The 27,374-nt window shown below is 38.4% G+C and overlaps 1 protein-coding gene across 4 annotated transcripts in view; it reads right to left on the minus strand.

The window, feature by feature from the left end:
• PPP1R9A (protein phosphatase 1 regulatory subunit 9A) overlaps positions 1 to 27,374 on the minus strand; it is a 264,322-nt gene that overhangs the window by 67,131 nt on the left and 169,817 nt on the right. For all 4 annotated transcript variants that reach the window (XM_045827667.1, XM_045827666.1, XM_045827665.1 and 1 more), the window contains 2 exons: positions 23,668 to 23,803; positions 17,949 to 18,014 (listed from right to left, as the gene is read on the minus strand). In XM_045827667.1, coding sequence (XP_045683623.1) covers positions 17,949 to 18,014; positions 23,668 to 23,803 — 202 coding nt within the window. The remainder of the gene's footprint in view (positions 1 to 17,948; positions 18,015 to 23,667; positions 23,804 to 27,374) is intronic.

A 27,374-nucleotide genomic window follows, 5' to 3' on the forward strand; every position in this document is an offset into this window, starting at 1 on the left:
ACTTCCATAAACAGTATACAGAGTGATCTATTCCTTTGATTAAATAGGCTTAGCATCTGATTGCTGGTTTTTTTTTTGATTCTGTACTATGATCTTACTAAGGCTGAAACTCTTATTTCTTTTGCTATGTTTGCATATGAAGGAAATACAGTCATTAACCTCAATGTAATAATTCCTCATGTCTGGAAGACCATTATTAAATTGCCCTTCTGACTTTTCCTTTTCAAGCAAAACAATTCTAGTTTTCTCACAGGTCTCATTCTCTGCGATCCTGGATTCTGATTCTCTGAAAGTTCCTCTCATTTTTCTTAAATCATGGGGCCCAGCAGTAGACACGATTTCTAGTAAGGACTCTGAGGACCATCAACTGTGATGAACAAACTGCCTTGGCATCCTTCAGGCTCTGCTTCCCATTGGAGGTGATTATCATGAAGACTTTGACTTTGGTGGTATTTGTGTGTAATTGTATCTGGAAGTCCAGGGCTCTTTAGAAACCAGTTTGAGAAATGTCCAAGCTGTAGCAATACCATCCCAAGTGTCCTTGGCACTGGCTGGGGAAGGCAGTGAGAGAGTGAGGGCTGGATGGTTCCAGACAGCTTTCATTTGTTCGTATGATTAGATCCTCCAAATCTTAAAAGAACTCTAATTCCAGATTTGATTGTTTCTTTTTTAATGGTATTCTGTAAATTAATTCATTTCCTACTTATACATATGGTGAGGTGTGTCTGGAAAAAGTCCAGCCATTGCTAATATAACAAGAACAGTTTGCACAACATTGGTGTAACCTGGCAGCCAAGGAGAGTGGGCTGAAATGCACATGTGTGAACAATGATGACTTCACTGTACTAGTCAGTGGGGGCAGTAGACGCCATTGAGTGAGCATGTGTACTATGTGGCCATCACATTCAAAATGACTGAACGAGTAAAGCAACAAATCTGCATCAAATTTGCATGAAGCTTGAACATTCCTCCATAGAAACTATTGGGACGACTCAGAAGGCTGCAGCTGTGGGCAACTGGTGATTGGCAGCTTCATCACAACAACACACTTACTCATGCATCATATCTTGTGCAGAGTTTGTTAGCAAAACATCAAATTGACCAGGTGACTTGGCTGCCCTCCAGCCCAGATTTGGTGCCCTGTGACTTCTGGCTTTTCCCAAAACTAAAATCACCTTTGAAAGGAAAGAGACTTTGGTCCTTTGATGAGATTCAGGAAAATACGATGGGGTAGCCGATGATGGTTGGGAGAACTGTGTGAGGTCCCCAAAGTGCCTACCTTTGAAGGCGACTGAGATGTCATTGCCCTATGTACAATGTTTCATGTCTCTTGTTGAATGTCTCTATTTTTCCATATTATATGGCTGGATACCTTCTGGACAGACCGTGTATATTTAAAACCAACAGGAACTTTGTAAATCCAGGTGATAGGTGACGTTCAGCAGTAGGAATGTAGTTAGGCTAGTACGTACACATACTCAAGATACCTGCTGAAAGTTTTGATTTATAGATATAAAACCCAATGCTTGTTTTTAACCCTATAATTACAATTAGAATCACAGCTGCACTTTTATTATGAAGGCCTAAACCAAGCATATAAAATTTATTTCTATATCATCAATTTGATGACTATCATGAATGACTCAAAGTCTTGGCTAAATTTAAAGCCCAATAATCATGTGGCACATTGTAAATATAAGAGCTGAAATGAACAATCGTATTTCCCTTTGCCAGCTTGAAAATAGATTTCTCTTCACCATGTGCAAGGTAATGAATATACACACAGGACAGGGCAAAGTAGGCTTACAGTTGCACAGTCATTCATGATAAATAGTACAATAATAAATAATCATGTAAAAATAAACTCATTTCTCATTTTGTGAAACACAGAGTTTATCCTTGTATTACTATTTATTGTATTGTTTTCCATATGAACAGCTGTAAACCTACTTTTACACCACCTTGTATGTGTTCAGAATGGGAACTGACAGAGAATATCAACAAATGATTTTTTAAAAAATAAATCCAAAAGTGCCGGTTGCATTTACCTGGTAATATTTATAACCTCCTAACGAGGTTTCTCAGTAGTATTGAGAACATGCACTGGGGAGTCATTTGTTAAAAAGGGAGTATTTTGTCAATTTATTTTTTAACATGCCTTGTACTGAGTAACAGGATTAGCGTATACACAAGGTACGCAATTCTCACCTCTAAGTATAGTTCTGGCTTTGTCACCCACTTTAGTTATCAAAATTATCTTCACAAATTTAAGTTATTCAGAAGGTTCCTCTAGCTTCTTTTATGTTTGACTTTGCCAGTTTCCTTTCCATCTCAGTATTCTAATTACCTGTAATTCTGCCAAAATTCTTTTTGTTTTTCATTTCATCTTTTTATCTCCAGTGTACAAAAATGTACAAAAAAGGAGTTGCTACAACAAAATACTTCTATTGGCATCCAGTTCCTTATCTTTACCTCTGGCCAGATTCAACATCTTTCAACTAAACAGAGACTCCTGAAAGTTCTTTGTCCCAACCTGCAAGTCCACGTTAAATGAGGCAAGAATAGTCCCTCGTGTAAGAATTGACAGAGATAGTAAATGTTCCTTTTCATCTCCTTGTCTACCTTCTTTGTTACTATTTTATATAAGATCTGTCCAGAGGTATCCAGCCATGTACTATGAAAAATAGAGATATTTATTGAAGAAGATATCAGATACATGAAATACTGTGCATAGGACAATGACACCTCACACAGTTTGCCCAAATGCCATCAGCTGGCCTGTTATATTTTCCTGCATCTCATTAATGGGCTCAAATCTCTGCCCTTTCAAAGGTGACTTTAGTTTTGGGAAAGGCCAGAAGTTGCAGGGTGTCAAGTCTAGGCTGTAGGGGAGCTGAGTCACCTGCATGAGATGTGATACATGAGCAGATGTGTTGTTGTGATGAAGCTGCCAATCACCAGTTGCCCATAGCTGTGGCTTCCTGAATCATCCCAACAGTTTCCATGGAGGAATGTTCAAGCTTCATGCAAAATCTGATGCAGAGTTGTTGCTTTACTTGCTCAGTCATTTTGCATGTGACAGCCGCACAGCACACATGCTCACTCAATGGCGTCTACCATCCCTACTGACTAGTACAGTGAAGTCATAACTGTTCACACATGCACATTCCAGTCCACTTGCCTTGGCTGCCAGGTTACATCGATGGTGTGCAAAGTGTTCTCGTTATATTAACAATAGCTGTACTTTTTCCAGACAGATCTTGTACTTTTTAATAGCTCCCCTGAAAGGGAGAAAATATGAATAACCATTATTTTGTAACTTACTCTGTGCCCAACACTGTACATTTCTAAAAAATATGTAGTACTATGCCATCTTAATTTGAGGAAACTGAGACTCAGATACTTTATCCAACACCAGATTGTCAGTTACGTTCTTGAAGGTGTATCTAATATATTCCACAGCCCATGCTCCTTTCATTCTGCTGTCTGCAGGACACATGAACTAAAGCTTTGCAGAAAACAAAAAAACAAACCAGAAATACGTTCCTTTCATTTTTCCCCAAGCAAAATCCTAGTGCATAATCCTGTTGTGTGGCAATTTCCCTTCCACATCTTTGAACATTATCATTCAGTTAGCTTTGAAGATTTTGAGGCGTGTCTCCAGTGAGCTGCAAAGTTCTTATTCTTTTCCTTTCTCTCGCAACATGCTCACCCTGGGCAAGTGCATAGAAATCTTCAAAAGATTTGGTTTATGGGTTGGCTGATGTTTCATGTACTCCTTTTTAAAAAAAATGTTTATTGATTTTAGAGAGGAAGGAGGGGAGAGAGAAAGGAACATCAATGTAAGAGAGAAACATTGATTGGTTGCCTTGTATATATGTGACCCCCAACTGGGAATCGAACCTGCAACCTTTTGGTGTATAGGACAATGCTCCAACCCACTAAGCTACACTGGCCAGAGCTCATACACTCTTTCTTACATAAACCAGAACCATAGCATACAATCTATAGAATTACTCCAGTGTCTTATAATGGATGAAAAAGATACTTGTAAAGCAAAATGAATGCAACATTCCACTCAGTGTTTGTGGTTTATATCTTTTATATTTCCTTCTCATATCTAATTTTCTTGAGCTAAATCTTCCCTAATCATTTTATCTCATTTTTGCAAACATAACTTGAGCTCAGTCTTTACTAAATCTTCCCTAAGCGTTTTATCTCATTTTCACAAATATAACTTTATCCTCACATTGCATCAAAGCATATGTTTTATTAAAATGCATGATTACAGTAAGCACAGTTGCTCCATCTCTTGTAAACACGTAACTTTTGATGGTGGGAGCAGAAGTGTGCAGACCTGCTGGAGCCTTGAACACGCAGGAGAGCTGCGGATCACAGCCTCGGGCGTGCAGAAGGTGCAGAGAGCATCTGCTGCGCTGGTGAGCTGGTTAAGTAGAGACCACTGAAAGAATCTTGGTTTTGAAGTCATGTAGGTCTCTGTTCAAATCCCGGCTCTGTGCTGACAAGTTTGTCATGACATTAAGTTAGGTAGCACCGGGGAGTATTTAATACAAATTCTGGCCCATGCTTGGTGCTCAAAATAAGCCACTGCTGCTGTTGCTGCTGGTTGCACTAATACTGTAACAGCAATGCACTAAAGCCCCTCTACCTCTACCGTGTAACCAGACACCTGCTAGTAAGATATGGTCTCACAAATGTAATGTCCTTAATGACCTCACCACTTGAATCTTTTATACAAAAACTGGTCATTTCTGAAATAAAATTTCTCCATTCCTTAAACTTATTCCTCTTCTCATGTTCCCAGTTTTGGAGTAGGCATCAGCTTCTAGCCCAGATTAAGGTAACTTCCAGGCCTCTGTTCTCTTCCCGTAACTAGATTCCCTCCTACACATGTGATCAGAAATTGGTATCCATCTACTTAGCACATTCTATGAAGCTGCAGCCTTAAAACTCTTCTATTCCACCCCATTATGCTTCCACTATACGCCTTATATTACTCACAACACATGGCTGTTTATGTCTGCCTCCTCCCATCAACTTCCTTCACCTGCAAGTTCGTTGAGAGTGCCGGGTGGGATTCATTCCCACGATCCCGGCGCGGCTAGCACACTGCTCAGCATACAGTAGGCACTGAAGAAATGTTTGCTGAATAAGTTAATACAGTCTTAGCTACATCTGCACAGCATAGCAGAGCCTAATTTTCCTGTTAATTCTCCGCTTTCAAGTAAGAAATATAGCGAAGCACAGCTGTAGCTGGGGCCTAAATGACCCCTGGGGGGATTTTCTCTTATTGTTAAGCTCAACCATTAGCAGTAATTTTTGCTGTAGCAATGTTTGCTCTGGTATATTCAGGGAAACTAAACGGTGCTAATCATAAAAATAGCCTTAATTATGCAGTTTGTGTTGGAATTTGTTTATTGGATTTGAATTTGGTTATGTATATTTTCAGACTCGGTTCTGTGAGTGAATAGGAGAGAGTTGCTTTCTATCTGGAGAAGAAAAGATCTCAAACTAACCATTTAATGTTTGAAATCCCCAAATCTGCGCCAACCATCCAGATGGCTTTCGGCAAAGCAGCCCCTGCTCTGTAAAGGCCTCTCTTGTTATTTGCTGTCAGTTGACTTCTGTGTGTCCTAGTTCTGTAATGTTAGGTCACTTAGTCTCTTTTAACTCATCGTGTGCTCATCTATCCAGTGGGAATAACAGCACCTACTTCGTAAGTTTGGTGGGAGGATTCCCAGGAGTCATATATTCCAAGTACTCATCACAGTGCCTAGAATGTGCTGCGCGAGTTGATGGCTGTGTGATTCTGGTTATCTTCTCCATCCCTGGTTTCCCCAGGGTGACGCCACAGAGCAGAACGACAAAAACGGAGCCTGGGCTTTGGGGGTGGAGAGACCAGGACCCCACAAGAGAAAAAACAAGGTCATGGATGCATGTCAGTGGGCAAGTCCTTTAGCTTGTATCTGTTGTCCTCTCCTGTTTCATAAAATGGTACCCAAAATCTCAGTGCCATGGGGTTACTGACAGGATTCAAAAGAATAAAACATGTAAAACATCCTACACAATCCCTGGCCCATTGTGCTTCTCATTTATTGAGTCACTCAAAATTTTCTGGTCTTTCTTTGTTCTCAGAATGTTTTCTGATATTTCACTCTATTCTTACTGTCTAGTCACCAAATCAAAAAAAATCGGAAACCTGTGTGTGGGTTACTGAGCTGGCCTTCTGTGTTCTCCGCCTCAAGGGCCTCAGCTTTCCAGGTCACCGGTAACACCAGTGACCAATTATTCTTCCTAAAATTTCTGACCAGACACAGTTAAGATTTGCCTATAAAATCTTTTATTAACCACCCAAACTCATCTTTCCCTTCTGAAAATTTTCTAGCAATTGTGGTAGACCACTCATAAAGTAGCATTTGATTTTATAATTTAAAGATGTCTTTAGTACCCACCCCCCTTCCTTTTAGAAAATGTACTCCCCAGAGGGCCCCTTCTTCCTGGTAATCATGCTCTTGCAGAGTCCCTTGCCCTTGAATGTGGACTGGACCTAGAGACTAACAGCCAGAGCATAACTTTTGTTGTTAGTCTGGTTGTTAAGTCTCAACTTTGTGATGGGATGTCACTTCTGAGATTAGTTTACAAAAAGACTGGGACTTGCATCTCTTTTGTCCTCTTGATTTTTAAGAAACACGTTGCCACGTTGCGCATGGCCCTATGGGAAGGCCCCTGTCAAAAGGAACAGTGTTTCTGGCCAACAGCCAGCAAGGGCTGGATGCCTGCCAAGAGTTCACACGAGGGAGCTTGGAGGTGGATCTCCTGTGTTCTGCCAACAGCTGTGAGTGAGCTTGGAAGTGGATCTTCCCCCAGTTGAGCATTTAGATGACTGCAGCTCTGGCTGACACCTTCTTTACAGCCTTGGGAGAGAGCCGGAGTCAGAGGCATCCAATTAAACTGACATGCAGATGCTGTAGCGTATAGCCATGACTTACTTTAAGTTGCTAAGTTTTCGTAGTAATTTGTTATACAGAAATAGAAAGGGGATATAATAAATACAGAAAAATGATAAAGTGACTCTGGCAACAGGCAGCAAACAAAGGCTGGGAGGATTTTGAGGGTAACACACTGCACGCAGAAATCTGGAAGGGGATCCTTGTTGTGTAGCAGCAGAGAACTTAGCAACATCCTCACCTTCTATAACAAGGAGGTAGGAAATGTCCCTAGTGAACAGAGTGATTCTAAAATTAAGGAATGGATTCCAAACACGGTCTAAAAGTGAGGCAGAAGGTGTGAGCATAAAGTCTTTTGTTAAGAATTCGGAGCTGAGGAAACCGAAATTTTTTATAATGGGTGGTATGCAAGTCTGTCACTTGCCCTGCAGGGAAACTCTATCTCTATTTTCTGAAGCTGTTTGCTAGTCAAACATCATTGAAAAGATAATCTGGAACAAAGGTCATCAGTGTCTCTGCTCACAGGACATGCGCAGAGGTGTGAGACCCCTGGGGGGATTGTCTCCAAGCAATATCCACCCTCGTTTCTGCGCCATCATGGCTCCTGGTGAATCTTCCCATGAGTATGATATTCCCTTGGCTACACAGATGAATTTAACCAACAGCGGCTGGGACCAAATCCATTCTGTCTCACTGTGTATAATTAGGAATCCTATTGAAAAATCTCTAAGCAGCAGAATGAGTCTAACCCACAGCACTTAGATCAACATATTCCCTGAGGCCTCCAGACTCTACTGGCAAAACAAATACCATAAACCATCAGGTCTACCTTAGAAACCCAAGTGGCTTTCTCCTTAGTTTCTTTATTGACCATTCCACTTGGCCTAAGGAATTAATTCAGATATAGTAGGATGTATCCGTGATAGCACAGATTTGGCGCTGGCCCACACAAACAAAGTGTAGGGTTCAGGGCATTCTGTCATCTGTAACAACCTCGGCCAGCCAGGTGAGGTTGACCTGAATCCCTTCTAGGATGCAGGTGGTGTCACTGATCACATCACCATTCAAATTTTGTGCCACTTTTCAATGAAATGAGTCTGATCCTAACAGCAATTGCCTGCAGGGTACATATCAGCTAACCCTCACGAAAGCAACCCTGAGCAGCCAAGAACAGCCTCCCTTCAGAGGGATCTCTGGATCATCTATCTGAGTGCTACCTGATCTAAAGATGGAGTTTTTCTCAATACACGGAAGCCTCTTATGACTACCCCAAAGGTGCAGGTACATGAACAGCCTAAAGAATTGGATAAGTTGCCATAATTTGTTTTAACAGTTTGACATCCCGAAATTTAGCCTGTCAGTCTGTAATTTTCCAAGGGACCAAACAGTTGGGTCACTGACAACAGCTCAAGAGTCGGTAAAAGTATCACAAGGCTCCTCAACGGGAGTGCTGGCCAGAACACTGTGCGTTCTGCCAGTTGATTGAGCAAAGTGACCATGTCCATTCTGGGGTGTGCATAGCTGGTCCTGAGGTCGGAAAACAGCAGACGGCATTGGACGGCTTAGCCGAACCATCCGCGAAGTGAGCCTAGGTATTTAAGGAAAGCTCTATGAATTGAAGGCCTCGCTGAAATGGAGGCCTTGTTTCTGGAGGTGGATAAAGTTTCCCTGAAATGGAAAGCTGGACTTGTTCATGGAAATCTAAGATGCTGTGGGGCCAGGGTGGCAGTTTTCTTAAAACCCTCATTTCTGTTTGATAAGCAAGGTTTGTTGGGCCCTCCCAACCTTACTGGTCAGGGAGTTCGAGTTGACCCATCTCAAACTGAGCACATTCAAATGCGACAGTCACAAGGCCCTCAGGGGTCAGGCACTCAGTTCCAGTTCTTATAAGCACTTAGTAGAAGATTAATAGCTGCTCCCCACCCCCGTGTTTTGTTTTTGGTGTTGTTTTTGCTGCATCTTGCATGGAGTGTTGTTGCTTTGAGAATTGGCCCCGAAGGTTCTGCCAGCCATTAAGTATCTAAATAAGGTGTGATTTCCCCTTCTCTTCCTGGGATTCTATGTTGTTTCTGGACTCCCTGGGGGCAACAGGGATAATGATCTATATATCCTACTAGTACAGCTCTACATGTGGCAATCCCTGAATGGCAGATCTCCACTGGCACACAGTGGGATAAAGATGCACCGTCATATAACACATCAATTCCATTATATGTCTAACAGTGGAAGCCACAACAGCCTTACCCTGCATTTGCCCAGAGTCATATCTACAAGACCATTTTAGCTCCCCTTCCCACTGCAAACCCTGCCCAAACCGCATTAGTTGAATTTGGGTGTCTTTTCTCACTATCGGACAGGGTGAGATGTGATCTGTGACTCAGCATTCACAGAACCATAAAATATGGGTGCCTCCCCTCCCAAAGTTCCCCAGCACACTCAAGGGATTCATATAGCATTTGGCCCATCTGGAGGACAAAAAGATCTCAGTCCTACCCCTAGTCATCTTTCTCAAGGTCAGGGCGGAGAGAGACATCCAAGGACATGGAAGCAGAGAGCAGCTCTGCGCCGGTCACCATCGGTTCTGAGCCATGCTGTGATCATTCCTGTTTTAACTGGACTTCCAATGTCCATCTAAAGCACCACGTACAGTGAATCATCATTACTAACACAGCCCATTTTGATTTGGGGAGTCTGACTCAGAAGCCATAGCCTTGACTCCCACGGCAGGGACCCTGTTAGGGAACACATCTCAATCTGGAGTCCAATGATAAACCTGGTTTGAACATAAGGAATGGTGACGTTTTCCAAGGTGGTGAGGCTGACTGTGAGAATTTGGAACAGGTTCTCATTCTCTAGAGGGTTCCTTTCACCAGCATTACAGACAAGTTAGGACCCAAATACTCATCAGTGTTGTCCCATATGAGTGTGTCTGTCTCAAGGAAATCCTGACAGTACTCATATTCCTTTAGACCGTCCAAGACCTACTCCAGAAGGTTTTGAGATCTTTTACTGTCTGAATGAATATAAAGCTGGCATGATAAAACTGCAGGAGGGGTTGAGTCAAAAGGCAGCCCAATTGTTGCTGTTTCTCCTTACCTAGTATTACATGCCATGCCCAATTATCTCTCCAGCAAACAGCAAAAGTTCCCCAGGCTTCTGACCACAGCAACTGCAAATTCCTTCCTTTCATCCTCAGTGTGGGTGTGTTTCTCTGTAAGTGTTGTCTGAATAATGTCAGAACCTTCCTCTAACCCAGAATGGTTCTTCATACTAGTTGATATAGTCCATCATGATTTTTGTGCTAGTACCACAAGCCACAATTTCCAAAGAGTGATGAGAAGAGGGCAGGATAATGCCTACACATGTAGATATGACAGGAGAGGACCCCAGAATCTGGGTAGCCTGCATCTTTTATAACAGGCAGTAAGTATGACTGCCCTTGCTCCAGAGGGAAAGACCATCTTCCAAGGCTGTGTTCATACACAAACACTTGAAAAGACAATCCAGATCAAAGGGCATTTCTGAATGCCCCAGAAAATGCAAGAGCTCATTAGATAATTTTTCCAATTATTATTTAATGGGAAAAAAAGTCTAGAAATTCAGCTGATTTTTAAAGTTTCTACAATATTGTTCAATCTACCTTTTCAAAGACTTCCAAATACTTATTCCCTTTCTATATACTCTGTTCTGCAATAAACTGGTCTTTTTATTTTTTGAATACTCCTAATACTGAGCTGGTTTCTTAGTTATACAAAACAAATTAAAACAACAAAAAACTTATTGTAATCAAATCTGAAACCACGAATCTCAAAATCATGCTTTTACTCTGTATGTCCTTAGTTATGATGATTCCTTTACACTATGGTTATGTGGTCTTTTGATAGGTTGTCTTGAAAATGATTTAAATTCTTTACCTTATATATTTATTGTTTCCACAGCACAACAGCCAGCTTCATGAGAGTATAAACTATATTTTTCCATGACTCAATAGTCCCAATTCAATTCCTTTTAATAAATGTTATCCAGTTGCTAAGACATAAATGCCATTGTCTTTAAGTCCCTGATAAATATATTCTATATGAGGAGGGAACCAGTGATCCCTATTTCTCCCACTGAGATCCAGAGCTGAACAGCCAACAGACCAAAGAGACCTCTGTAATTCAAATGTCACACTGCAATTTCAAGTTGGCAGCCTTCCTTGAGTTTCATTTTACTTGCCTAGGAAACAATGAAGCACTTATTCTGATGCCAGCAGAACTGTGGGAAGAGACTAAGAGATTTGTATTTCCTTGAATTTTAATCTGAAGAGCACAACTACAGTGACCAAAGAGTGGCAGTACATGTTATCATTATTTTAATGAGTCTATAATTATACAACTAATTGAATCTTGGAAAATGTGGGGTGGTTTATACAAAAACTGACTCATGTGATTGCAAAAATGTTAACAGGTATCATAAGTCATAACCAGAAGTCATAGATATAGGATGTATAGTAAACAATAAAGAGAAATCCAAAAAAAGTCATTAATGGTTATTTGTATGGATTGATCTATCCATTAACAATAAATATAATCTCAACCTTATAATTTCCTTGGAGGAAAAACAATTCTATTCCTTTCCTCATTGTGGTTGGTGGAGGCAATACCTTTCTGCAATACCAGGACTTCAAGGTCCTTACATCAGTTTTCCTGCATCTTTAAGTCGGACGACTCTAGCTCTGACTGCACCTAACCCTTCCCCACAACCCGAGGCCCTCTATCGTACATACTCTGTTTCAGTAGGTCTGAGGCTGGGGGAGAAATCTGTAATTTTAAAGAAAGACCATGAGGTCTCCACATTAAGATGTTTGATACACAGGGTGTTAAGTCATTTTGTAAGTCCTTCAAGAGCAGGAACTATATTATCTTCATTTTATATCTATATAACTGATAAATAGAAGCAACTGCATGTGGCAAATTTTAAATTTTTCATTAAATATTGATTTGATGCATAAAATTTATGTAGCATCTAGAAAATACAATAAAGATAATCACCAATGAGCTAACAACCTAGTTCAAGAACAGGAGCAGAACCACTACATTCTAATTATGGTTCTCTGTGTGTGTCTCCTTAATCTGTTTCTAACACTTGCCCTGCAGAGTAATCCTGAATTTTATCACTCTTAAATTTCTCTAGTTTTATTATTTTTTATTATGACTAAACAATGTGTCATTTATTTTTACATGATTGTAAACTTCATATAATGAAATCATGTTGTTTGTATTCTTCGGAGCATTTTTGGGTTTAATGGTACATGTCTGAGGTTCCGCCAGTTCTTGTGGACTGCAGAAACAACTTCTATACACTATTCCACTGCACGTCTATACTACAGTATATTTACCCATTCTCTGGTTGATAAAGATATCAGTTGTATCCAATTTTTTCTAAGAATAATATTATATATATTTCTTATTGTAATAACTATGTATAATGCCAGTTGGCTACTGGAAATATCAGGGGGAACACTTGTTCTTTATTGGGGCAATTGTTTTTTAAAGTGGATGGGCCAATTTATATTTCTGTGTGCAGAGAATAAGGTCTTTTTACTCCCCATTCTCACCAAAACCTAAAATATCCCATTTAAATCAGTTCAGTAGAACAGAACTGATTCAAAATGAAGTATTTCATTTTGGTTTTGAATTTCCACATACTCATTGCTTATATGGTTGGGCACTTTTTTGTATGTTCACTGGCCACTACAGTTTCCTCTCTTATGACATGACTAAGTCAATAGCCTATACACAGTCTTTCTTACTGGTTCATAGAACTTTTTATATAATTCTCTATAATTCTCTTTCAGTTATTTATTTTTCAAATATTTTCTTCCAACTTCTGGTTTGCCTTTTTGCTCTCATAAAAATATTCTTTTAATGAACGAAAGTTTTTAACTTTAATGCAATTTTCTCCACATTTTCCTATATGGTTTTGCTTTCTTAAGTGTCTCATGTAAGAAATCATTTCCAGCTGGCTGGCATGGCTCAGTGGATTGAGCGTGGGCTGAGAACCAAAGCATCGCAGGTTCGATTTCCAGTCAGGGCACATGCCTGGGTTGCAGGCCATGACCCCCAGCAACCGCACATTGATGTTTCTCTCTCTCTCTCTCTTTCTCCCTCCCTTCCCTCTCTAAAAATAAATAAGTAAAATCTTTTAAAAAATCATTTCTTAGATTAAGGTCATAAATACACAGATTCTTCTACACCATCTCCTATCTTTTATGGGTTTGCTTTATGCATTTGAGTAGTCAATCCATCTGGAATAAACTTTGGGATACTAATGGAGATGAGGGTTGCAATTTCACCATTTTTCCTTCACTGAGAAGCCTAACATTTCTTAACTCTTCTTGAGCATGTTTCTATGTCAAAAATCAAATTTGCATGTATGCGAGGGCCTGTTTCTGAGCTCCCAACACAGCCATTCTTTTGCTCCAGGGTCTTAACTGGTACAATTTAATAAAAAATATCTCTCTTTTAAGGCATGTGAAACATCGTGGTTATTTCTGGTGCACTGTTCTTTCACATATATTTTTGCAATAGCTCACCAAATCCTATTTAAAAATCCTTAGAATTATTTTTGCCGGAGTTACACTTAAGGTATAAATCAACTGACAGAAAGTTGACTCAATTAAGTTACTGAGTCTTTTAATCTACAAGCAAGGTTTCTTTGTAATTGTATATAAACTTTACAAAGTGTATTTCAATAAAATTTTTCTTCATGAAGGTCTTACCTATCTTTTATTAGGCAAGGTCTTGCCTTTTACTAAGGTAACTTATAAATTATATTTTCTCTCTGAGACACATTGAAATAGATGTTGTATGTTTTATTAATTACATATCCAGTAAACTTGCTAAAATCATATCTAATAATGAATCTCTAGGCATGTTTGAGGATTTCTAAGTAGACAATTGCATCACTAGTGAATAACAACAGCTTCGTTTCTTCCTTTCCAGCCCATTTCTTATATTTCTCCTTCTTGTCTTCCAATATGATGTCAAATGCAAGAAGTGACATTTTCAAGTATTAAACCATACTTATATTATTGACTCAACTCAACTTAGCCATGATCTCTTTTATATATTATTGGACATGGTTTGGTAATATTTTGTTGAGTTTTTTTTGCATTATTTTTAAAAATAGGATGGGACTGGAAGACTTCTCTTTCATCATTACTTGGTTGCAGTACCAAGGTTGTACCTCATTACCTTAAACATTTCACACTCTCAAAGTCTCACTGGTATCAGAGTTGTGCCGGTTTTGTTTTTGTCTTCTACAGTTATACGTGACTGGAGATACTTGATCCAGTTGGATATAAGTGATAAAATAACTTGGGCCTTATATTTCTTCTTTCTTTCTCCCTTCCCTTGTCCTTTTGTCCCTCTGCCTCTCCCTCCCTTCCTCCTGTTGACTGATACTATGGCAATTCATTTCCCTTTGAATTTTGTACTTCAAAATTGTAATCTCTCATTTCTTGAAACTTTAACTATTAGGCTTTGACTGAAGGTGAAATCTCTCAAGAAAGGATGTGCTTGTTTTTTCTCTTCTAAAAGGTAGCATAAATTCAGGCTGCCGTGATCACCATTTCTCAGAAGAAATTTTTCTTCTACTCAGCACCAAGGTTTGACACTGGCAAATTGCCTTGCAGTCCCTGAGGTGGAAGATCAGACTGATTCTCATCTTCCAGAGCAGGGAAGCCCCTAGGGCTTTTGCTTTAGGCTGAAATTCTCCAATTAGATATCCCATTTTGGATGAGCCCTGAGCTTTATCTACTGTAACTCAGAGCAATACCAATTACAGTATGGTCAGAATATATAGAACATTCAAGATAAATGGGACAGTATGAAAAGTGAAAGAAACCAGACATAAAAAAGTATATACTTTATGCCAAATGTAATTCCAGAATTGACAAAACCTACCTACGATGTCAGAAAGCAGACTGAATGGTTGTTCGGGGCTGAGAGTGACTGTGAAGTTCTATAAGGGAACTATCTGAGGTAATCAAGTTCATAGCTTCATTGTGGTGCTGGTTATGCATCAAACTGTTATCCTAAACACATTTTAAGTTGGTGCACTTTATTGGATATAAATTATTCCTCATTAATGTTGATTTTAATACTGAAATACAGGCATATAAACATTATCAAATTATACCGGTAAGATCTGCACGTGTTACTCTGTGTCAATTTTATGTCAATAAAATAATTGTAAAACCCCTCTAGGAGCTGGCATTTCAGAAATCAAGTAAGTTTTTACTACCACCACCCTTACTAGCATCCATATCAGTTTAAATAAATGGAGGCTCTAGGGAGTCCTGGTAAACCTCTGTGACAAGGTAGTTTTAGCCTGTTAGTCTTTGGTCAGGTCACCATTTAGTTTTTATTGCTGGTGAAAAGGTATTTCTATGATTAAAGCCTATTTCTAAGTTAGTGCATTGGCGAGAAGATGGCTATCTGTGCAGCACTGTTCCTGACATCATTGAGGACATTTTGACTATTACTTCTATTGCATTCTATTTATTTATGAATAAAAAGAAGTCATGTCAACACGAGTCACCAAATTGCTATTTCTAAGGTCCCAAAGCTTTACAAAGAATGAAATACATACGTTCATTTATTTTTCTGGTTTTATATGCAGAGGGTTTTGTTGCAGTATGGTCTAGTTAGTCTTCTTGGAAATCATGGCCTCTGAGAACAATGAGAATGCGGAAGCAAAAGACCATTGAAAACTACTAAGTCCCCAAGTGCCAAGGACAAGCACAGAGTGCTCCCTCAGTCCCTTCCCTGTGTCCACCCTCCAGTCTTGCTAGGTTGGACGTTCCTTTTATCTCAGATCCTATGCTGCTCTTCCACCACTGTCACAGATTATGTTTCTAACTAAACTACATTCTCCTCACTTTACTCCCCAATTTTCATCTTAACATCCTTTGAGTGACTCAACTCAGTTCAAGTCCTTGGCTTCCTCTAATCTGCCCAGCACTGTACTCATCCCTGGATGCATTAAAAATCAGTCTGTCAATGAAGAGGTTACATGCTAGTGAGGTAAATTTGTGGGTAAATAATAATAGAGGTACACACAGTGCTCGTGAGTCATAAAAACAGGCCGCCCAGCCCAGCTGAGAGAGACAAAGGTGGTTTCTGGAGGAGATGGATGAAACCCAAAAAGAGCCCTAAGAGGTGAACAGGATGGGTGGGCACACCAGGGCAGCTGAGAGTTGGCGCATTCAAGACAGAGGAACCAGGAGGAGCGCAGGCCTGGGGAACTGCAGGACCCCTAGGGCCCGCTGGAAAGTGAGTCTGTATGGCCCATCCCTCACTGTGAGTTTAGCATTTTAGAGCCTTTTGGTAAAAAGTTATACTCAACTTATAAATGTTTTTAAAGTTGAAAGATATTGTCATTTGTGTTTGTTTCTATGGCATCCGATTAACACTTCGAACTCTGTGGCTCATCATTGTAACACCGAGTTGCTCCAGCATGGTTTCTAGGAACTAGGGATTATACACTCTCAGAAGAATTTAATGGCATGGAGAAACCTGATAAAGTTTCTTTGGTATTGTGCATCTGGCACATGCATAAATATCTCCATAATGTGGTAGCTGGAGGAAAATTGCAGGAAAACACATTCCAGTCACTTGCATTATGATAAAATAAAGAAAACAAGCTACAAAAAGATGACATTACTCAGCCAAAGATTTCTATTCCAGCCCCTGTCTCCCATGGATGCTGCTCATCCTCCTGTCGGTGCTCACTGTTATAATACTACTGTTCCTATATACAGAGGATATTTCTAGAGAGGGCCTTTCAAGTAGAGAAGGATATTTACCTCCTGGGGATCGTGTGGGTGTCTGTGCGAGTGTATGTGTGTGAATTTATGTGTGTGTGTGCCAGTGCACTATTTAGGTTAGTTCGAGTGTGGATACATTCTTCAACTGAATCTTCTCCAAGTATTTTATGGTTCTGGGTTCAGATGAAAATGACCACTACTGTAGATGTAGGGGTCACAAGCCAAATTACATTTAATAATTTTGAAGATACAGTCAAATTGGAGTCTCTGAACAACTTGTTTAAAAGGTTTTCTATTTCTCCCATTCCTTAGGCTCCTCTAATCACCGTCGGCCAGTCTTCCGTTCACACACACCCGACTTCCAGTTTTAAGCTTCTCTATCTCTATTACTGGCAGCTAAAGACCATGAGAATTGTCTTATTTATAGTATAACACCTTTTTAGACATTTTGGCACGTCCACCATATAAATCATGTGAATAAGTACTATGATAATCTAAAGAGATGTGCATGCAGTTTTTTGAAAAAATTAAGAACTTTGTATCACATGATTCTTTCCCTTTAAAAAATCACTGGATTTAAAAAAAAAAACAAAACCTGGCTGGCATAGCTCAGTGGATTGAGCGCGGGCTGGGAACCAAAGTGTCCCAGGTTCGATTCCCAGCCAGGGTACATTCCTGGGTTGCAGGCCATAACCCCCAGCAACCGCACATTGATGTTTCTCTCCCTCTCTCTCTCTCTCTCTCTCTCCCCCCCTTCCCTCCCTAAAAATGGATGAATAAAAAAAAAAATCACTGGATTTAAAGATAATATAAATCACTTTGTACCCTGTACTGTACCAACATCACACAGCCCTGCTGTTGAATATCTCTTTTTTCCTTTTAGTGTGAATTACAAACTATTTAAAGTGTTAGGGATTAAAAACATCTAGGGTTAAATATTAGGAAGCAAGTCCACATTGCAGAACCTGTACCTAAAATATTTGGAATAATGTTTCAGAATAAATATTATGTTTCAAAGGGGAATCTTCAAACTATCACTCAACATTCAAAACACACAGCTCCAGAGAAGTTCTTCTGAGCAGACAGCTAGTTAATAAGACACAGAATATTTAATTTCACACGTGAAGCAGGGACAGACAAGCATTACTTCCCACCAGAAAACAAACCTTAAGGAAATGGTTGTTATTGTTATTGCAGTTGCCAGGCACTCCTTGCAACTCAGCCACAGTGTTCTAAAACGGTTGACAACAAAAATTAAAAAAGCTTTTCCCCACTAGAGAGAGCAGCCTAATGATAAAGAATTAAAAAATAAATAAATAAACCCAAACACTGAAGTCCCGGTACCTGCCACGACATAATACTTTTGAGAACTAAGAGAATGCCCCCACTTTTAGTTTCTGTCATTATAAACACGGGACAAAGTCAACTCACATGACTGAAAGGCCATCCATAGTACCTGCAATCTCTTGCTCACACAACACAAGCTGTTCCAGCCAGGAACAGCAAACAGCATGAGTCAAATACAATGTTATCCCTTCAATGCTTTTCACATAAAATTTCTCTTCTTGTAAACCTTTTAACACGTATGCAAGCCAGACCTTCCATTATATTTTTGCCTCTAATTATTATGTGTTAACACAAGCAATGGAAATGCATATCTATGCAGGTGGCTGCTCTAAATTGTATTCAATACTTCTAAAGATTCTAAAAAAATGACTACTATTGCCACGATATAGTTATAATGATATTAATTTCCAGTAATGGAAACAAATCATATAAAGGTTATGTTTTAAAAAAGGGTAACCTTTGTTTCTGGAGTGAGGATTAACATTGTTATGAACCACTGCCTAAAAGAGACCAAAATGCCAGCTATAATCTAAGACTTTAAATGTAATGAATAATATATTTTAAAATGACAAGAGGCAAAAGCAAAATAATCTTATAACTTTACACATGCATGTAAAACAGTTCATTTTAATGTGAACGACCAAATGTATTTTTTCATTCAAAAAAGTGGCAAAGAACCTGTCTGTACTTCATTGCCAGTCTGAGCCCACAGCGTGTCACACTGCAAAATGCTCTCCAAGATAAAATACACCACAAAATCTGCAGCACACAAGACATACCAGAAGTACATCATCCTACCACGCAAAGGTTAAAGATTGAGTGTGGAGAGTATGACAGGAGACTTAATTTGTTATTGAAAATTAAAATCTAGTGGAAAAATTTACCATACCCCCAGAATTTCGTGAGATAGTGCTGAATGTCTGAGAGGTTTACTGAAATCCTCCATGGTTACCTTTCAGATTGTAGAAAGGGAAGGAAGGAAGGAAGGGAGGGAGGGAGGGAGGGAGGGAGGGAGGAAGGAAGGAAGGAAGGAAGGGAGGAAGGGAGGGAGGAAGGGAGGGAGGGAAGGAGGGGGAAGGGGGTTGGGAGAGAGAAAGAAAGGGAGAAAGAGAGAGAGAAAGAGAGAGGAAGGAAGGGAAAGAAAGGAGGGGAGAGGGAAGGAGGAAGGGAGGGAGGGAGAGACAGAGAAAGAAAGGGTGAAAGAGAGGAAGAAAAAGAAATGAACAATACTTCTATTAAATCCAGAAATGCGATCACTAAATCACAGATCCACATTTAATACTTTCAATTTTTCAGATTTATATCTCCCTCCTCTTTATAGGATCCCCTTTATTCTTTGGCCTTTAGGTAGAGACATTTTAACTTTGCTTTTTAAAAATCAGAATGTTTAACATTGTGCATAAAACATATGGGAATGCAAATTAAAATGGAGTTAGTTGTTTGATTATTATAAACTCTTCTAGTTTAAATACTTGAAGAAAAAAAGCCTAGAAAAAATGCAGAAATTTAGAGTTTGTATATTATATACATCTATTTTAAATTCTTCTGGAGTATAATTTATACTCTCCTAAAGCATTAAAACAGATATATTTAAGTACATTCTATACATGATAAAGTAGATTTAATCCTAAATATGGTTCTGAGAGAGAACCATTGTACCTTTACAATTTCTGGCTATATTTATCACATTGCAATGTTTTCCCTGTAGGCAATTCAAGCAAGCAACTCCCCTTTGTCAAAGTGACAAGTTCCAACTTAGAATAAACCTTGGATGATTTGACCAAAACCAGAAGCTATCTATCCTTCAGGAGACAATGCTGATCTAAGTGCTGGCTCTGGAAATTACTTGGATGGACTTGGTTGTTCTGCATTTAATTAGAGGTTTTCCTGGCTGGCTCAGGGAATGCCACAGGGGATACAGTCAACTAAAAATGATTCCATCTTTGAAATCATAAAATGATTCTATAAATAAGAGTGAGAAACTAAGTGATTGATTACACAACTCAGGATTACCAAGATATGTAAATCAATAAATTGCTCAATTACATATAAAACTAACTAAATTATTCAAGGACCATTTACGCATTGGATAACCACTATTGGTCCATCTCATTTCCATTATGTTTCTTGGACATTTTATTTTTTATTAACAGGGAAAGAGAGTAAATAAGAAATACAGACATAACATTCAAATCAACTTAAGAATAGTAGGTTGCATTAGTAAAACAATGAATTTAAGATACGTAGATAAATTGAAGTATTTACACAAGTGTGAATTTTCACCCTTTGTACAGCTCCCGTCTTTCTGATGCACGGAAAATTCACAGTCGGTTTTAGCTGGGCACATGGGGGAAGGTTGTGCCTTCAGGGAACTGTGCCTCCCTTCAGGGAAGGGAGAAACCTGAGTCAGAGAGGAGCACGAGGGACAGAGGCAAAGGAAAAGGGCGCCTGACCATGGCAATACAGCAAAGGTTGCTTGGAATGCCATGGTGGCGAGCACCTGATTCCCATTTCTACAACTTGCAGGCAGAAGAAAAAGTTTAACCTAAAGCTAAACTCTATTTTTTGTAAAATATTTGTATACTCAATTATTCTTCCCTTGAAGCCCTGTCTTCGTAGGATACTTATGGATTAAGCATTTACCTAGAGTGAAAAACTCTCCAAGAATTTGATTCCCTTATTATTAGAAAAACAAAGAGTCACAGAACCAAAGTATTACAAGATATTCCAACACTTCAAACAAGAATCCTCTTAGTGACATTTCTTGTCACCCACAGACCCATCCACCCACTCCACTACAAAATGCAGTGGGTTGCAGGGTCCAGGCTTTGGAGCCAAGAAGACCCTCTCCCCATCCTAAAGCGCCAACTATGAGCTGTACCACTAGGAAAAGCTTCAGTTGCTGCATTTCTAGAGAGAAGGAAAAGAACCTCTCTGTTTGCTCTAAGATGACATGAAATCATGTGGGAAAGGCACCTTGCAAAGTGCCTGACACTGAATATTTATTTACCTCCATTCCTGCTGGAAATATCTACTTTAAGTGACAATCCACTTGGCTTTCCTTACAAAAGGAGGCAAGAAAAAAATCTATGTGATGTTTTTCCAAGTGCAAATGTTGAGGAACAAATATTCCTTTTGCATTTACTCATTATCACATAAGAGAAAATTGTGTGTATATATGAGGGGGGAGCCAAAAAGAAACCGGAATTATCTTCTGGAGGGTGGGCCCCTTGTAGCATGGGCTTTCCCTGCTAGGTGAGTGTTCTAGGAACCGATCTGTATCAGTATACCAACTGGCATTGTTGTGAGAGGCTGTGTTCGGCTTCAGTGAATTTGTTTTCAAGACTCTTTCAAAGCATTTGCCCATTTCATGATGGGTGATTTACGGGTGCACCTCCCCACACTGCAATGAATGTTCAAAAGTTTTTGAACAAAAATGGCATGACCCCTGTACCCCAGTCTCCCTATTTCCCTGATCTCACCCCAAGAGACTTTTTGTTTCCCTGGATGAAAAAAGTCCTCAAAGGAAAATGTTTTGCCAATGTATATGTTGAAACAAAAAACGGCAGGAGTACTGAAAGGCATTGCAATTGACAAGTTCAAAAACTGTTTTGAGCAGGTGTACTGTATCAAATGGAGAGTATTCTGAAGGTGACTGATGCTTAGACATGTAAGAATACACAATTTTTATCAATAAATTTCAATCTTGGGGTCCCCCCTCATATATACACTTATACATAAAGCTTTATCAGCTTGAGTTGAAAATTTGGGGGGATGAATATGATCAATTCCATGAAATAACCTGAGAAGTATATAGTAGTATGGGATCTAAAAATTTCACATGGAGAACCTTAAAAACTATTTGATTTTCCCTCTTTCCTTGCTAGACCAGATGCTTTATTTCAGAGACTGATGGAATATCAGAAGCTGGAAAGAATTGAGACGTTAGCCCAATCCCTGTGCTTTATAGCCAGAGACATGGGGACCCACAGAGACTGGAAAGCTGGGCCTCCTCAGCCTCCACCGCCTGATGTCGGCCACACACCCCTGGACCTCAGATCCAAAGCCCTTCCAGCAGAGCGGGCAGGTAAAAACCAGACCTGCAGAGAATGATTCCATGACCCTAAAACAGACTTGTAGTCAAAGCAAATCAGTATCTCTGTGGAAACACAAAACACCAGCGCAGAGGATGGAAAAACTAGGTAAGATGAAAGTTCAAATATCTGAGGTAATCACTCCTTCAGTTTCTAAATCCAAGATAACATTTTCATATATAATGTCTCAGTATAATGAAAAAATACTCACTGTTTCAAATGAATTCTGCAAGTGAAAAAAACCTAAATCAACTAAATAGAATTCTAAGAGACTAATCTTTCACGTGAAGACTTTCTAATGTGTACTCTGATCGAAAGTTAACTAATGCACCATTGTAAATTTCCTGCTGTAATTAATGGAAATTACATCCTCATTATACTACAAGCAAATGAAAAGACTAAAATATATTTGGGTTAAAACATTCCAGACTAAAAGATACATAGAAAATATTTGCGTATCTGTTTATTAATCTTCACTACATCCTGGCTAGAAACCAAAAAAAGCTCTGGACAAAGAATAAATTCAGATGAGTAGAGGTTGAACATAGTAAGTTATACTGTCCTTATATCAGCTGGAATAAAGAATATTTATTTTACCTGAATATTCACTATGTTTATGGAGATTGAAATACTACAACTAAATTGTTGATGGATCTTTTGACACGCCAATATGAAACACATGCATCTTTAAAATAAAGCGCATTGTCCCATTATATCAACGTATGTTTGGCGTTTACATTAGAAATAGGCCAGCATCTGTATTATATTACTCCCCACAAGGGTTCCGGACAGCCGTTTTCACTTGGGGGTTAGCTTCTACTCATTTACTTGATCTTCTACAGAGAACAGGATGCAAAATTATTCCAATATGTATCTACTCTATGGAATATGTGTTGGTGGAAAAGCTTTGTTCTGCATTATGTTAGCACAAATCATAGTGAGCAGATCCAAAGAACTTTCTCTTCCTGGAAAAAAAGAAAACACTCAGTGATTTTTAGTACTTTCCTGTGCTTGTATGTGTGCTTTTTCAAGTAAAATGTTTATTGATTTTTTTGAAAAAGCATTATATTTATAGAAAATTTGGTAAAGATTGAAAGAACATAAAGCTGAGAAGGAAAATCACCCAATTCAAACATTAAAGACAGCTACTATGGACATTTTGGTGTTTTAACTCTTTTTTGTTTCAATGAATTTCTTGTCATAGAGTGATGAGATGACTCCTTTTATTCCAAAGTCTTCACACTGTAAACAGAATACCATTACTTGATTCATAAATGAATAACAAATTCGAGTAATATTTCTTTCTGGTGAGGTTGAATGTAGCCACATTCTCCTTGGGAAACTGCAAAGAGTCTGTCATACTGTTACAAAGTAAACAGAGTTCTACAAAGTAGGGGCCTACCGAGAAGAAACATAGGAAAAGAAAGCGGCGCGGACGGCCTACCTCGTCGTCATCCGCATCGTACTGGGCATAGTGCTGCTCGAGCAGTTCTCTCTGGCGCCTCTCCTGTTCCAGCGTCTGGCTTATCAACTGCGCCACCTCACTCACTTGTCCTGGTTTTTCTCGCCCAATAACAAATCTGCAGGAAGGTTAAAGAAGGCTAATACAGTTAGACTGTCTCCTAAATAGGAGAGCTAACAAAAGTAACCAAGTAACCAAGCTTGGTATCTCGTCAGGGCTCAAGAAGCCTCAAAAAAGTAGTAACATCATCGCTATACTTGAAATGGCAGGCCTGGGTGGCAGGATTGGTTAACTGAGTCGTTCAGGGTGGTATCTGCAGCAGCCCAAAGGAAAAGAAAGGAAAGAGAAATAAATGATCACAAAAAAATGTTACCTTGGGAGAAGACGAACCAAATGTAATTCATTCAACAGTACTTGACACATTTTTGATGCCCTACATATGGGAGCAAACACCTAATTTCCTGTACTACTGAACTTCAGATTTCCATAATGTCCTCCTTATAAAACAAAAACTGCTTGAAAACTTCTTGAGGTATAGCATACCTTAGGTGGGTAAATATACACAGAGAGAGGTAGTAGCTTTTTGCTAAGTTACTATAATTTTGGAAATAAAGAGAACGGGGGAAACTAAAGGAGGTAGGTTTTTTCTTTGGCTTTAAAATGAAAAACTAAAATGAGGACAGGCGGTGAATTAATTAACTTCTTTTGGAGAAAGATGGTATGAGGAGGAACATGCCTTCAAATAATAAAAGGACTAAGGGAAACACATTTGTATTAATTCCTGCAGGAAAAAAAAGTATAAAGGAAACACCAGGGAAGTCGTCTATTGCAAGGCCCAGCCACTGCTGATATATCCTCATTATACTGTGTGTTTTGTTCAACAAATTAAAATTCACTTAACATCTTTTCACACATAATATATGGTTCTATTTTTGAAAAATACAAATAAAATATCTCTGTGATATAATTTCTACATATTATTTAACATCACTACTTTGGATGTGACTCTTAGCTATTTCCATATTTAATTGATGCTTTCCTATGATTGATACATCGCTGCATTCAATTAAAATTTTAAGTGAAATACTCCACATTCTCTGTACAAATACACTAAATGTCCAAATTTCTATACTCAGATGTTAATAATTCATTGTTTTTTGGAAAGACTTTTATGAAGTTTCAAACAGGACTTAATTTTGATATATGTTTGCATGTCTATTTTATTATTTGACCTATTTTCCTTTAAGAATATACTATAATTAGAATTCATAAATACTAAAAATTTCACCTTTATTCAGGTATAATTTACACACAGTAAAATACATCTATCCTAAATGTACAGGCCGATAAATTTGACAAGTGTATAAACCTGTAGACACTACACCAATAAAGATGCAGAACATTTCCATTAACCCAAAACATACCATCTCCCTTTGCCGTAAATCGCTCTCACCCTGGGCCCACAGTAGATGTGTCTTTAGAGTCTCATACAAATGGAATTACAGAGTGTCTGGCTTCTTTGGCTCACTATAAAGTTTTGGACAGTTAGCCATGTTGCTGCAAGTATCAGCAATTTGTTCCTTTTTATCAACGAATAGTATTTCATTGTACCAGATTTGCTGTATTTGGTTCATCTATTCTTCTATTGATAGGTATTTGGGTTGGATTTAGATCGTATGAGCAAAGTTATTATAAACTTGAGTTCAAGTCTTTGTGGGGACATAAAGTTTCATTTTCCTTAGACAAATAATAGTAGAATTAACGTTATATGTTAAGTATATATTTAATTTTTTTAAAATTGCTGCCCTGGCCAGTGTGGCTCAGTTTGTTGGAGCATCATCCCATAGACCAAAAGGTTGCAGGTTCAATTCCTGGCACTTAGGATTGTCTTTTAAAATTTTAGCCATTCTACTGGGTAGGTATCTAATTGTATTTATAATGGTTTTAATGTCTAATGCCCTGATGAATAATGATTTTAAGTGTCTTTTTATGCATTTTTTGACTATCCATATGTCTTTCTTAGTGAAATATCTTTTCAAATCCCTTGCCCATTTTTTTTAATCTGGGTTGTCTGACTTTTTATTATTGAGTTGTAATGGTCCTTTATATATTCTGGATACCTATTTACACATCCTCATCTATAGATATTGCAGATACACACATACACAGAGATACATACACAAATGATACATGTGTTTGATTTATTATATTCTGCCTATCTGTGGTTTACCTCTTAGTTTTCTATACTGATGTTTTCCTTCTTTAAACGCACAATAGAGTATAACTTACCTATATAAAGATAACAGGAGATTTAAGGAAGCAATTACTGTATAAAATGCATATTAATCAAAAACAGTAGCCAAGCTCATAGTAAGTAAATTAGAATTCACATTCATTTAGGCCATAAATGAATTTGAGAATTACATTGTCCATCTTTTAGTTTAACAATTTTCCCTAAGAATGGAAAGTTTATTTCCTCTGCAAGGCAAGTGTTTAAAGTTAATCTAAACACAATTCAGGAAGAGAAAAACGTCAGATGTGGTCCACTTGCCAAATAGTTGAAACTGAGTTTAATTGCTGATTTTAGAGATGAATGAAGGAATCTTAAGAAAGACCTTGTGAGGAATTTTTTAAAGCAGAAAATAATTTTTTAAAGTCTAGGTTACATCATAATAAGTTATGTAATTACATAATATAATAAATCAAAACTCCAATATGATGTGCAACTTCCTTTCTGTCTTCAAATCATGATCTCCAACTCCAAACCAGGATTATTTATAAATGCTAAACCTAAAACGAATGATTATATATAATAAAAGTTTCAGAGGAAATAAGAATTGTTCCATATTGCTTAAGAAACCAGCATTTTAAATCATGAAGGCATAGTTGCTCAAAATCACAGCCTGGCTTTCTTTATGAATTTACCCCTACAACTTAACAGTATTCACTACTTGCCCAATATTAGTTCGCATTCAAAATCACTTTACAGTTTGATGAAACAGAAGTGATTTGTAACTGCATATAAAACAGACAATTCCTCTCAGGAAATATATTCACTTTTAAAAGTGTTGTTACTGTACACATGTCTTCATTCAAGCAGGTAAGGTGGGCGGCATTATAGCACCTGGCCGCACACATCTTTAAAGTCTTGAGACCCACTCTAACTTACAGTGCACATTTGCAGCATTAAAACTCATTCTGATGAGTACGGCCCAGAGGAAAAGCACCCAGAAGTACAACTGACTGTTCCCTATCTTTATTTTCCTCATTGAAAATTAGTATCTAGTCCATGTGTCTACAGGAGTGATAGAAGAATAAAATGTGTATAAATATGAGAGGCCTTGAAGACACTATTATTATTATGGTAAAACTAATAAACAGCTCCCATTCAGAAAATGTGTAACATTCAAATTACCTTTCTATATGTTCTTAAATGTTTGGCCCACTTTGAAGCAGTCTTTATAAATATGTCCTATAACAGTATATGTATAATCTAGCACATACAGAATACAGTAGAAAATGTAAAATTTAAAGTAAGATTATTATTTCAATATGGATTCATAGTCATAGTATGAATATGCTGTGTTACTTAGGGGTTTAAAGTATCTGTAAAAGGGGAAAATAACTAACAAAAATATTATGTAATCCATACAAAAACTTAACTAATTACCTGGCACCTAGAAAGTATT

This window comes from Phyllostomus hastatus, unplaced genomic scaffold, assembly GCF_019186645.2.
Source record: "Phyllostomus hastatus isolate PE091 unplaced genomic scaffold, TTU_PhHast_1.1 phas_scaffold_78, whole genome shotgun sequence".
Lineage (NCBI taxonomy): Eukaryota > Metazoa > Chordata > Mammalia > Chiroptera > Phyllostomidae > Phyllostomus > Phyllostomus hastatus.